At 41.6% G+C, this 13,150-nt stretch overlaps 1 protein-coding gene across 3 annotated transcripts in view; it reads right to left on the bottom strand.

Annotated features, from left to right (window-relative positions):
• The window catches only part of LOC106988928 (phospholipid-transporting ATPase IB), a 624,663-nt gene that overhangs the window by 423,503 nt on the left and 188,010 nt on the right, over positions 1 to 13,150 (bottom strand). For all 3 annotated transcript variants that reach the window (XM_027064563.2, XM_027064562.2, XM_027064561.2), the window contains exons 23-24: positions 11,000 to 11,138; positions 1,903 to 1,967 (exon numbers count right to left, since the gene is read on the bottom strand). In XM_027064563.2, coding sequence (XP_026920364.1) covers positions 1,903 to 1,967; positions 11,000 to 11,138 — 204 coding nt within the window. The remainder of the gene's footprint in view (positions 1 to 1,902; positions 1,968 to 10,999; positions 11,139 to 13,150) is intronic.

The following is a 13,150-nucleotide window of genomic DNA, read 5'->3' as shown; positions in this document are numbered from 1 at the left end:
AGGACTGACTAGACATTTCTCCAAAGAAGATCTACAAATGGCCACTAAGCCCATGACCAGATGTTTGACATCACTAACCATTTAGGGAAATCAAACCAAAATCACAGGGGGATACCACTTCATGCCCACCAAGGTGGCTACTACAAAAAAAACCCCCACAAAATGACACATGTTGGTGAGGATGTGGAGACACTGGAACCCTCGTTCACTGCCGGTGGGAACGTAAAACGGAGCATCTGCTATAGAAACGGCAAGATAGTTCCTTAAAAGGTCAACATAAAGCTACCATGTGACCCAGCAATTCCACCTCTGAGCATATGCTCAAAATAACTGAAGGGTCTTTAAGAGACAGTTGAACGCTCACGATCGTAGAAGCAGCATTCACAACAGCCAAAAGGCAGAAACCACCCGAGTTTCCATTGACAAATAAATGGATAAGCCATACATGAGCTACACATGTAACAGAATACTATCCAGTCATAAAGGATGGACAATCTGACACAGGCTATAAAATAGATGAATTGAGGACATTATGCTAAGTGAAATAAGCCAGTCACAAAAAGACAAATATGGTATGATTCCACTTATCGGACATACCAGGGTAGTCAAATTCAGAGACAGAGAGCAGAATGGCGGTTGAGCCAGGGGCTCACTGGGGAGGAAGTGAGCAGTTGCTGTTTTAGGGGGACCGAGTTCTAATTTTGTAAGATGAAAAGAGTTCTGGAGACAGATCGTGATGATACAACAATATAAACATATTGAATGCCACTGAACTGTGTACTTAATGCCTAAGATGGCGAATTCTACATGTGTTTCATCACATTTATATACTTTTATTATATTTATTAATAATAATATATATTATTTCTAGTGATCAGAAGTTCTATAGACAAGAATAAAGGCAAGTGGGATGTGGGTGCTTGGGAGAAGCCAACACTGGGTAGAATGGAGGTTCTTCACTACCCCAGAGCTGGAGAATTAGGGTCCAGGAGAGGAGGGATGACCCAGGAGGTTTGGGCTTCTGGTAGGCAGTGACACAAACAAGGGTAAGAGGCACACTGAGATCGATCCTGAAGCTCCCAAGCCATCGACCAGCATCGCGGGCACACAGACTCGCCACCTGAAGAGGCGCTCTGTGTGTCGGCCTTCACGGTAGGATTCGTGGCCTCCCCGATCTCCAACTATAAACATCTCTGTACTATATCTCATCCTTTTCACTAACCCTGTCATCTGCTCCTAAAAGAGGCTTTAAATACACTGCCTGAAGGGTGGCCCTGGGTTCCAGGCAGTAAGAAGCCCTTGTTACGAGTCCTGACAAATGGGATTTCGTTGTTCAGCTGATGTCTTCATGTCAAACTACTTCCCAGGTCACTGTTTAACCCCAAATCGGTTCCCCTGGTCTCATCAGAAGCTTTAGGCCACGCCCAGGCGGGTACAGGTCTATGACATGCTCAGAGAACCATGCTGTTCAATTCTGCATGAGCTAGTGGCACTGGAATGTTGGGGGAATGCAGCCTATTCCTATATAAATTCAAACAACTCTGGACACTTGAATATTATCTTTATGTTAAAGTTTGTGCTAGAAAGAAAATCCTGCAAGTCTCCTTGGTAACTCTGGAGTCGACCATCCCCACTTAACGTAAATCGTAACAGGTCCCGTCAACATCGTAAATGCAGAATTCCAGATGCACAAAGGAGAAGTACCTTTAAGCAGTGCTCCAAATTTACTATCCTGGTGTTTAAAGATAAGAGATTACGACATGTGTTCATAAATAACAATATACAGAGTACTTTTATAATTTTTAGTAAAAAAAAAAACACCCTCATCAGTTATAGTAGTAATAAATACATGAAGAGTTTAATACGGTAAAAGACACATACAACGTGTGAAAAACGACTTACATCCAGGGAATCCTCCTTCAATAGGATAAGGGCCATATTCTGTGACACCAACCGGCAGGAATATCCTAGAGTAAGAGGAAGAAGCAACATTAGGGAGTTTATCGTTCCTTCCAAGAACTCATCCCTTTCCAATAGCTGTGTACACTCATCCTCCCTTCTTGGGTCTTCCTTATCACCATTTTAAGCCTGTCGAGGAACACAGAAGAATTGGACAAGCGTGAGGAGCAGGAAAAGGGAGTTCTTTGAGCAGACTCTGATTCTTGCAGACCACTGAGATAGAGCTGGTTGGGAAGGTTTCCTTGACCAAAGGCTAAAATACACATTTGTCAATTTTCTGTGGAGTTTTCCTCATCTTTGGAGAACAGCAGCACCGTTAGGGAGACACATGGACGTTAAGGGTGCTTGCGAATCAGCATAAACGAGCCTACCCTACTATCCAGAGCCCTCGTGTGTTTGTTTAACAAAGCAGGTAATTCTCACATCAGGTTTCAAAGGACTACTATCACACAACCGAATCTCTCTTCCTCCCCCAAGTTCAAAGCAAGGTGCATTTCAAGAATCAAACGGAGTTTAAAAAAGAAAATTCCCCTGAAACAAAAAAGTACGTATTCCCACACTGATCCCTATCGATCATTTCCATCCTATTTTTAAAGAGTTCTCTCTATAGGTTAAGCAAGTGGCTCTTCGACTTCTCCTCCCAGGAGGTGAACATATTTTCTCTGAGCCACTTCCCTACTCAGGCTTTGCAGTCTACTGCCAAACATCTGGAGATGCTCAGTGACCCCAGAGACCAGGAGGAGAGCCCAGCCCCCTGAAATCCAGGCACTGTGGGAAGGAGGCAGCTCCAGCAGGTCCTAAGACCCAGGGGTCTGTCAGGAGTCTACTCTCTTCCAAGCTATACCGTCCCCCTCTTCAGTGCCCCTTGAGAGAACTGGCACTTTTCACCAACCTTCGTCGCAATCTAGCTCATTGAGGAAAGGCAAGAGAAGAATCCTCCCACCTAGAAAATTGGCCCTCACAGCAAGTTTTTCCCCCCACCCTCAGCACCTAAAGATAAAGGATTAATGATTACGGAGACAGGAAACCAATCATCAGCAACGAAAATCACAATCTTCGAGCGAGTACCTGGGTGACAATCTCAAGGAAGGGGCTTAACCAGAGCTATTCCTGAAGCGAGGAGGAGCCTGGATTGTTCTCCACAGAACAGCTAAAATATCCGTTCCTACAGATGCTATGTTTAACTGGAAAAGGAGACAAGCATTTAACTAATGGGCCAGTCCCAGAACTACTGCATTTATGTGACAATTCTACTCAGCGGGGCTTTTTTTTGATGTGGAGGAAACCCTATTAAAAGGCACCAAACAGACTTTAAGACACCCAGAAAAATTAAGACCAGGAAAAGCCTTTTGGTTTTTATTTTTTTCTTTTTAGGAAAGAGACAATAAATATGTTTATTTTGGAACGTACAAAGTATATCCTTCACTAACGTTTGTCATTTCAGAAGAATATTTGATATTTCAGAAGAATATTTTTTAAAAGCAATACCATAAAGATACAGTCCAGACCGTTAACAATGGTTACCTCAAGGGAACGAGATTATTTCACTTGTTAAAACCACTTCTCATCATTTTAAAAACTAAAACAAACTGAAGAATCTAAAATCATAAGACCACATGGGCAAGCACCTGCTTAACCCAGAAGACAAAAAAAAAAGAGGGGGGGGGCAGGTGGAAACATTTAACAATTTTCTACACATTTTCAAACTTGTTCAAGTTTGTATTTTAACAGCAGTGATGAGTAAAAATCAGACTTTCCCAGAATGCCTTTCAAAGTCCTGCCTCATAGGATTGACATAAGTGAAGTCTTTGTTGACCATTAAAATTTTACAAATGTATTCTTCTTTCCTATAAGTTCTTAGATTAGGCTCAGAAGGGAGGTCTACACTTTATTTTCATTTACAAAAGGCGATGTTGCAACTTTAACTATTTCCCACTGTGGTAGGCTCACTTCTTCTGTATACCCCAGAGACTTCCAGTAACGTCACGCAACATAGACTGTTACAAATTTAGTATAACTAACGCAAAAGGATTTGCTGGTAGATTTTGATTTGAACAACAGCTGTAGAAGCGAGCTATAATTTTTAAGCCCTAACTTGCTGATTTATTTTATATTTTTCAGTCGACGCAAAATGCTGCTTGACAACTGAAGCTGCACAAAGATATTATGGAAAAACTCTTAAATGTTTTTCTAGCCGTTTCAGGGAATAGGGCAATAAATAAAGCCACCGACACTTCTGCGAATTTAAATATACAGAACTAAAGGTTTCTGGAAACGCGTTTTTTTCAATTTAGAAAACGAAGTGAGATTCTGCTTAGAGAATTATCACACAAAACACCTGCACTAGACAGAACACGGAAGTCTAACACAGTTAATTGTGACTTAGCTAATGTGGCAAATTAAATTATGTCAACCCCAGTTTGGCGTGCTTGATTCCTAATGTTTGTGGATAAAATGAGATCAACTCCTGGAGAAGGGCCAGGTATGAAATGTCAATCCGCACTTGTAAATTGAGGTCTAGCTCTTTAATCTTGCAATCTAACAAAACGGCCATAAAATCACTAGGAAGAGAACCTCTGGGATTTTACTTTTTACTACAGCTGAAATTAACAGCACGCTACAAAAGTGTTTAGTCTTTCTGCTACCTGAGTATAACCAACATCCAAAGAAATCAAAATATTTCAGACTCTATGGTACTTAGAGCAGGACTGCATTTTAAGAAAATAATCATCCACGCTAGGAAGTATCACCAAACCAAATCTCTCAGATTCTGAAATCGGTCTCTTTTTTTTTTTGAGATAAACTCACATCGTCAAAGACACCTAAGTCCAGATTTCTCCGGAGACATTTCTGGGAGGGTTAGGTACACTTTATCCTTACTAAGCATGGATCTTAGGCTCAGATTCATCAACCTACCCATCACTGAAATTCAGGCTGGTTCCAAACCCTTAGTAAGTGTGTTGTTGGTCCTAACTATTTTCAGAGAGAATCTGATCAATATTTGAGTATAAATGTATGAAACGCACTGCCGGACATCAGGAACGGATGATGAAAGATGATATTCTAATCTATGCCAGAGGGGGCCAACGAAGCTCAGAGTCCTTCATCATCCAGAGAACCAGGGCTCATCCCACAAAACCACACACCTGGGCACCTTTCCCTCCAGATCCTTCTCAGGAAAAGGCTACTCCACGTAAGAGCACAGGACCTCAGCCTCGCCTCACAAACTGGGCCATCCTGACCCATTCTATGCTCAGACTTTTTTTCTTTTTTTTGAACCCTTGAAGGCTCAAGGTGGAAACCTCGAAGCCTTCCTTTCTCTTTTTTGGCTCAGGTATTTTTCCTTCTGGGAAGTAAATATCAAGTATCACAGGTCCATGCTCAGATTTTCAGCATCTTCCCACCTCTGTGATGTAGGCTAATAAGTTGCTTGGTATTTCTGTGCCTCAGTTCTATCTTTAAAAGGGGGAAAAAAAATGATGGCTGTCTCAGGGGAATCAAATATAAAACAGACACAAATGACTCAGCACAGCATTTGGCACAGTATAGCCAATGTTCACTCGGTAACTATTATTAACACCAGTCATGCTTAATGTCTGTGCTGTGCAGTTAGTACTTTCTCATCATCTATTTCACTCTGTTTTGGCTCAGGATTAACTCGTGCCCCAATTAGGGAATGCGGGTCCCCCAAGCCTGTACTAGAACGTCTGGCAACAACACCAGCTGCAGGTGATCAAGATATAACGTATCTGACTTTTTGGTGAAAAACAACACTCAGACTGAGATCACCGCCAAACATCCCAGCTTCACTGAAAACAGACACCTGTCTTTCTTGCAACGGGCAATAATAGGATAAGCAGGCACCATATTTACTTTCTAAAAATTAAACTTCTAAGACTGTAAGACATGGTTCAGAAGCGTTAAATGATGAGTAAAAAATGAGGGGTGGGGGAGTAGGGTGCGGGATTACAACTTAGGAACAGTTTACAATGAAAGCTCTTTCCCGCCTAATGGCTTTAAAATGGAATCACTACGATTTTTTTTCTCACTCATCCTATATCCATTAGAAAAAAAAAATCATAGATTCTGAGGACTTCACATCTATTTAATAGATGTTATTTCCAGTGGTAATAAGGAAATGACACAATTCACAAAGGCTACATCTGAAATTTCACTTTAGACTAACGCACGCCACGTTCTTAAGCTAAAAAAGAAAATTGCCAACTCCTTGAAACGTAGCTAGTTAGCACAAATTCAAGCCTGGTGCAGCAGGATTCTGGCACCGTGCCAGTTCCAAACTACCTAAAACCCACAGGCAAGATGACCGTCTATATAGTACTCACTGGCCCCTCAGAGACATAAATACCCTGGAATTTAATTTGACTAAATATTTCCAAGGTAGGAACTAAAAGTTACATTTTAGAAATATGTATTAAAGTATGACAGATAAATGCTGAAGAAAACGAACAACCCCAAACACCTGGCATCATCTCTAAAGGTGAACGCTTACTCTACGTACCACTAAGAAAATGTTACTAAACCGTAAGAGTCGACGATCATAAGACATCCCAATTTCAGGATACTGCCATATAATAACAACGTGCCGCCAATGATATATTGTACCATTCTCCCCCAGTCTTCAAATTTCAGAGAACAGATTTACGAAAGCTATGTGAATCCGTGTAAAATGAGCCCTGCACCAGAACTGAGGGGCCCTGAGACCTCATACTAGCTTGGTCATTAAATACAACGTAACTTTCATAAACACTGAACTTCCCCTTTGAGCCAGAAGACCGTTAAGATGTAAAGACTGAAGACCGTGTTCAGAAGGCAGTCCTAGCAGAGCGCTGGCACTGGGCAGATATTCCATTAATTTGCTCTCTTGTCCTATACTACAAAGCTGTAATCATCAAGACACTGTGGTACTGGCACAAGAACAGACACTCAGATCAATGAAACAGAATAGAGAACCCAGAAATGGACCCACCAACGTATGGCCAACTAATCTTTGACAAAGCAGGAAAGAATATCCAATGGAATAAAGACAGTCTCTTCAGCAAGTGGTGCTGGGAAAACTGGACAGCGACATGCAGAAGAATGAACCTGGACCACTTTCTTACACCATACGCAAAAATAAACTCAAAATGGATGAAAGACCTCAATGTAAGACAGGAAGCCATCATCATCCTCGAGGAGAAAGCAGGCAAAAACCTCCTTGATCTTGGCCGCAGCAACTTCTTACTCGACACGTCTCTGGAGGCAAGGGCAACAAAAGGAAAAATGAACTACCGGGACCTCATCAAAATAAAAAGCTTCTGCACAGCAAAGGAAACACTCAGCAAAACTAAAAGGCAACCAACAGAATAATGGGAGAAGATATTTGCAAATGACTATCAGATAAAGGGTTAGTATCCAAAATCTATAAAGAACTTATCAAACTCAACGCCCAAAAAACAAATAATCCAGTGAAGAAATGGGCAAAAGACATGAATAGACACTTCTCCAAGGAAGACATCCAGGTGGCCAACCGACACGTGAAAGAATGCTCCACATCCCTCATCATCAGGGAAATACAAATCAAAACCACAATGAGATACCACCTGACACCTGTCAGAATGGCTAACATTAACAACTCAGGCAACAGCAGATGTTGGCGAGGATGGGGAGAAAGAGGATCTCTTTTGCATTGTTGGTGGGAATGCAAGCTGGTGCAGCCACCCTGGAAAACAGTATGGAGGTTCCTCAAAAAACTAAAAATAGAACTACCCTAGGACCCAGCAATTGCACTACTAGGCATTTATCCATGGGATACAGGTGTGCTGTTTCGAAGGGACACGTGCACCCCCATGTTTATAGCAGCACTATCAACAGTAGCCAAAGTATGGAAAGAGCCCAAATGTCCATCGAGGGATGAATGGATAAAGAAGATGTGGTATATATATACAATGGAGTACTACTCGGCAATCAAAAAGAATGACATCTTGCCATTTGCAACTAAGTGGATGGAACCGGAGGGTATTATGCTAAGTGAAGTTAGAGAAAGACAAAAATCATATGCCTTCACTCCTATGAGGACTTTAAGAGACAAAACAGATGAACATAAGGGAAGGGAAACAAAAATAATATAAAAACAGAGAGGGGGACAAAACAGAAGAGACTCATAAATATGGAGAACAAACTGAGGGTTACTGGAGGGAGGGGGGATGGGCTAAATGGGTAAGGGGCACTAAGGAATCTACTCCTGAAATCATTGTTGCACTAGATGCCAACTAATTTGGATGTAAATTTTTAATTAAAAATAAAATTAAAAAAACAGAAAAAAATTTGCTCTCTTGTCTTCCATAAAGAAGTAGAACTCTAGACACTGGATCATCTTCCCAAATATCCCCTGAATCCCTGAAAATGCAGACCGAATGCACTAAAATGTACAGGACATCAAGTATTATGGATCAGTACCAGCTCATATTTCCGGGGCCACGAGGGACATGCAATGAGTACGGAGGCATACAATTCACACGGTATCTGGAACACGACCTCATGCTGCTTATAGCTGTCACCTGTGGCCTGGCGTGGACAAGTCTAACACAACGTCTGGATGTCTACACTTTGTTGAGCCTTCTGCATCATTTGCGGGCACAACAGAAATCCTAAATCAGAAAGCGACATTTAATCCCTCAACACCACCCAATACAACCCAGGATTCCCAGTGAGTTCTGAATGCAAAGTGAAAAAGTAACTCAGACAGCTCTTTCAAAGAACATCAGTTCCCCGGCTGTTGGATGCATACTTAGTAACACCAAAGATCTGTTTGAATTCTGACACACTAGAAAAATATGTGAGTAGAAAAAAAACTCCAGAATACAAGACTTTGGTAAAGTCATCAGCTTATCTATGAACAGGATGCATCATCTCCATGTGGTCCTGTAGAGGATTTGCTAAGAAAAGATCAATTTTAAAATATCCAATGGCTGTGAATGCTCCTGGTCCCCAAGCTACAAATGTTGCTCTACCCTCTTTGATAAAAAAAAGCACAAAATACTATCACCATGATTTTTACAAACTCTTCAGATAGGTTTTCAATTATCTCATAAGCCTCAGACAAGCCTCACAGCCTTCAAGTCAAACTTTCCTTTAGGAATTACAATCCATTTTTTTTCCTGGGTTGACTTTTAAGCCTTTGCTTTCATTTGCGTGTATCCTAAACTCCTCCAGACCCTGATATGCTCAGGTATGACAAAAGGGACAAGCAGCAAAAGGGACGTGGGTGCTGCCTAAGGACAGGGTGATTTTGCAGAGAGGCCATGAGAGGGACAGTGGCCTTTTTCCAGCCAGCACACTCACACTCTCTTCTTACAGCAAACACAAGAAAGCACTTAAGGAAGTCGTCTGGGGCTAGGGGCATAAAAAGGTCATTAGTCCAGCAAGAACACTCAACCTCTGTTTTCCAGATCTTATCACCGTAGTACAATTTTACCTACCTTTTGATATTGCTCTAAGAGAGCAGAAAGCACACCCCTAAATTTTCAGTATTTGGGGGCAGCAGTCAACTTTATGTGCCCTATATGAACAAAAGGAGCCACATATCAGCAGGTATTTTAACCCAAATTTTATGGGAAATCATACCTGAAGGGACAACACATACATAGAGAGAGAGGGGCATTATCCCAAAAGCACATGTTTACCTTCTTTTTAAAAAAATGTTGACATCACCAAAGGGCTACAAGCTATTGAATTTTATTTTCTAGTAATAGTGAGGGATCTGCACAGAAATATCACCCTACTTTTGTCCAGAAACATGCATTTGACAGACAACTAACACAAATCAATAGGTAATGTCTATACCTGAAGCTTCAGAGATGGTTATGAATCACCTGTCACTCGCCTGGGACTTTAATTTCAGTGGTGTGGGGGCCCAAATTGCATTTGATTAGTCACAACCTTGATAAGAAATGATTAAATGACTCTTGTCTATAAAAAAAAAAATTCACTTCAAAGGGTAAGTACTGACTACAACTGTGGTTATCTGGGAGAGCTGATTCAAAACAGAAGGTTTAAGGCAAGGGCCACCATTGGATTCAGGTGATAACATTCCAAGGCGACCGCTCCAAACAGGATACCAGTAACCCAAACCTGGATGCTCCAGTATGTTCCTTTCTGAAGTCAGCTGTAACCCAGAGTCTGCTTCCATAAAGACATTATAAGCCATGTGGTCTCACATACTCATTTGATCACATGCGCACCTGGGCTGGTGCTACATAATGACACTGGAAGTGGCAGAGGACTTCAAGGGAACTTAAGCAATCGAAAGGAGACCTTCTAAAATGAGTCATTTCAACTCCTTCCAAACTCAAAATGTGCCTCTTTAACATGAATGAAGTTATTTGGACTTAAAATTCCCTTTCTTCAATTTTCCTTTCTGTGATGTTTAGCAAGCAAAGAGGTTACCAACCCAGGCAGGGAAGGGAAAGAAAGACACAGCGCTCTTAGAAAATCCATCAGTTGGTAAAATCATCCCAGTGGTCATAATTATCCAAAATTATAATGCATATTAAACTCAGTGAGGGATTGGGTGGCTCCGTCACTTGGGCATCCAACTTCGGCTCAGGTCATGATCCCATGGTTCGTGAGTTCAAGCCCAGCGTCAGGCTCTGTGCTGACAGCTCAGAGCCTGGAGCCTGCTTCCGATTCTGTGTCTCCCTCTCTCTCTGCCCCTCCCTCACTTTCACTCTGTCTCTCAAAAAATAATAATAAATAAACTCAGTGAAAACATCTTAGCCTCAGACTAAAACTTTGTGAAGAAAGTGATAAGAAAAAAAAGTCTTCAAAACTTGAATTCTATATTCTACATTTCAGGGAGATGGAGTTTCAGTGTTTATTACAGGCAGATAATGCTCACAAGAGCATCTTCATTTGATTTAGGTAAACTTTCCTGGGCCTTAAAACATCATCTGTCAATGCCTTTGAGGAAGCCCTAGGCACTTCTACAAGACACTTTACAAACAATACAAAACCAGCATCAGGAAATTTTAAAATGCATTACCTATATTAATCGCAGTTTCTTGTTTGTCTCCTGTCAACACCCATATTTTAATTTCTGCCTTCAATAGAGTCGCTATGGTTTCTGGAACACCTGCCTGAAGGCGATCTTCGATGGCTGTGGCTCCAAGTAACAGTAAATTCTAGATTGAAAAATAACATCAATTAAAGATCGGTACACGCTTAAGAGCAGCATTAACCACAAAACTGACCCAAAAAGGCAGTCAAAATGTTGACGGTTCTCTTATTTCCTGTACATTAAGCCTTTGTTTGCAAATAATTAATGACGCTTCATGTACTGAGTGTCAAAACTGTTTGCAGTGTTAGAACCACTCAAGACACAGAAGCAACCTAGTATTTATCATTTATTTCCTGGTCCATGGGCATGTTAAAATAGAAATCACCCAGCGGTAAAGCATACAAGCAAGTTATCCTGAGGATAGTCACAGTACGTGAGCCCTCCCCTCTCCACTGATGAGCTAAGGACATACCATATAATAGTTAACACGGAAGCAAAACTGATTCTAGATGATAACGCACATCTGGCAATACAAAGCTAAGAGGCCGTGGATGCTAACAACTTAAAAGCCAAAGAAAAAATATCAAAGGATTTTAAGATTTTAAGATTGTTAAACTTCTTCCAGGCCCACAAAGGGTTAGTTCACAGTGAGGATGGGTGTGAATGCACGGGGATGTGGAGACAGCAGCAGCCTGTACCTTGCCTGCTGGTCTGGCAGATTCCCCAGCCCCTGCCCAGAGAGCCTGTTAACCGCTTACCTACCTCCCCTGAGTCTCTCCATGACAGAGTACCTTATCTTGATTACCTGATTGTGGGAAAAGCATCCACTATGTGCTTGGTGCAAAGGGTGCCCCATGGGCACATCACCTACTTAACCGTCTTCTTCCTTTTCTTTTTTTTTTTTTTTTTTTAAGTAGGCTTCATACCCAGAATGGAGCCCAATGCAGGGCCTGAACTCACAACTCTGAGATCAAAAACGGAACTAAGATCAAGAGTCAGATGCTTGGGATGCCTGGGTCGCTCAGTCGGTTGAGAATCCGACTTCGACTCAGGTCATTATCACGCAGTTTGCGGGTTCGAGCCCCGCGTCGGGCTCTGTGCTGACAGCTCGGAGCCTGGAGCCTGCTTTGGATTCTGTGTCTCCCTCTCTTTGCCCCTCCCCTGCTTGCATTCTGTCTCTCAAAAATAAATAAACGTTAAAAAAAAAAAAAAAAAGTCAGATGCTTAACTGACCGAGCCACCCAGGTGCCCCGATTTAATCATTTTCTGATTCTAAAGTAATTTTGGTTATTTCCAGTAAAGCAGAAACAATGTACACTTGAATTTGGTTCCACTCCCACCAAATTCCATTAAAGTGACACGTAAGTAAATATAAAACTCAAGTAAAACCAGGGTATAAAAAAATTCAAGAGTCATTTTAAAAAACACAAAGAATGATAAAAGCTAATGACTCCAGAGTTCTAGAAACTGGAAATTGGATGGGCCAATGGTTGCCGACATGAAACAGAAAAAGGTGAAATCCAGCTCCCAGATGGGAGGGAATCTAATACCTAGAAAGCTACCTGACGCCTTGGGTTAAACTGAAAAGAACAGAAACAACATCAAAAAACAAAGTAGGCAATACAAAGCACCAATGGCAAAAGCAGCTGTTACTAGAATAAGTGTGAAAATTCTCAGAATGAACAATGTCCAACCAGCCTATGGGGTCTGATTCATGTAACTCATGTAAGTCAACAGGGTGCCTAATCTTAGGCAAACCCAGAAAGTCACTGACATTGTTTTTGACCTGATACTTCCTAAGATACCATTAACACTTAGCAGAAGCTGGTTCAATCTTTCACGTAGCCCATAAAAACTAAGTGTTTCTTGGGGCACCTGGGTGGCTCAGTCAATTGAGCATCTGACTTTGACTCGGGTCATGATCTTGTGGTTTGTGGGTTAGAACCCCAGATCAGGGTCCATGCTGACAGCACAGAGCCTGCTTGGGATTCTGTCTCCCCGTCTCTCTCTGCGCCCCTCCCGTTTGTGCGCGCGCTCTCTCTCTCTCTCTCTCTCTCTCGCTCAAAATAGATAAATAAACTTTAATAAAAGAAAAAAAAACTAAGTGCTTCTTAAAGCAAAGAAAGACATCATTCA

The sequence above is a fragment of the Acinonyx jubatus genome, chromosome A1 (genome assembly GCF_027475565.1).
Source record: "Acinonyx jubatus isolate Ajub_Pintada_27869175 chromosome A1, VMU_Ajub_asm_v1.0, whole genome shotgun sequence".
Taxonomy (NCBI): domain Eukaryota; kingdom Metazoa; phylum Chordata; class Mammalia; order Carnivora; family Felidae; genus Acinonyx; species Acinonyx jubatus.
The sequence above is the reverse complement of the archived record's forward strand: the minus strand, read 5'-3'. Positions and strand labels throughout refer to the sequence as shown.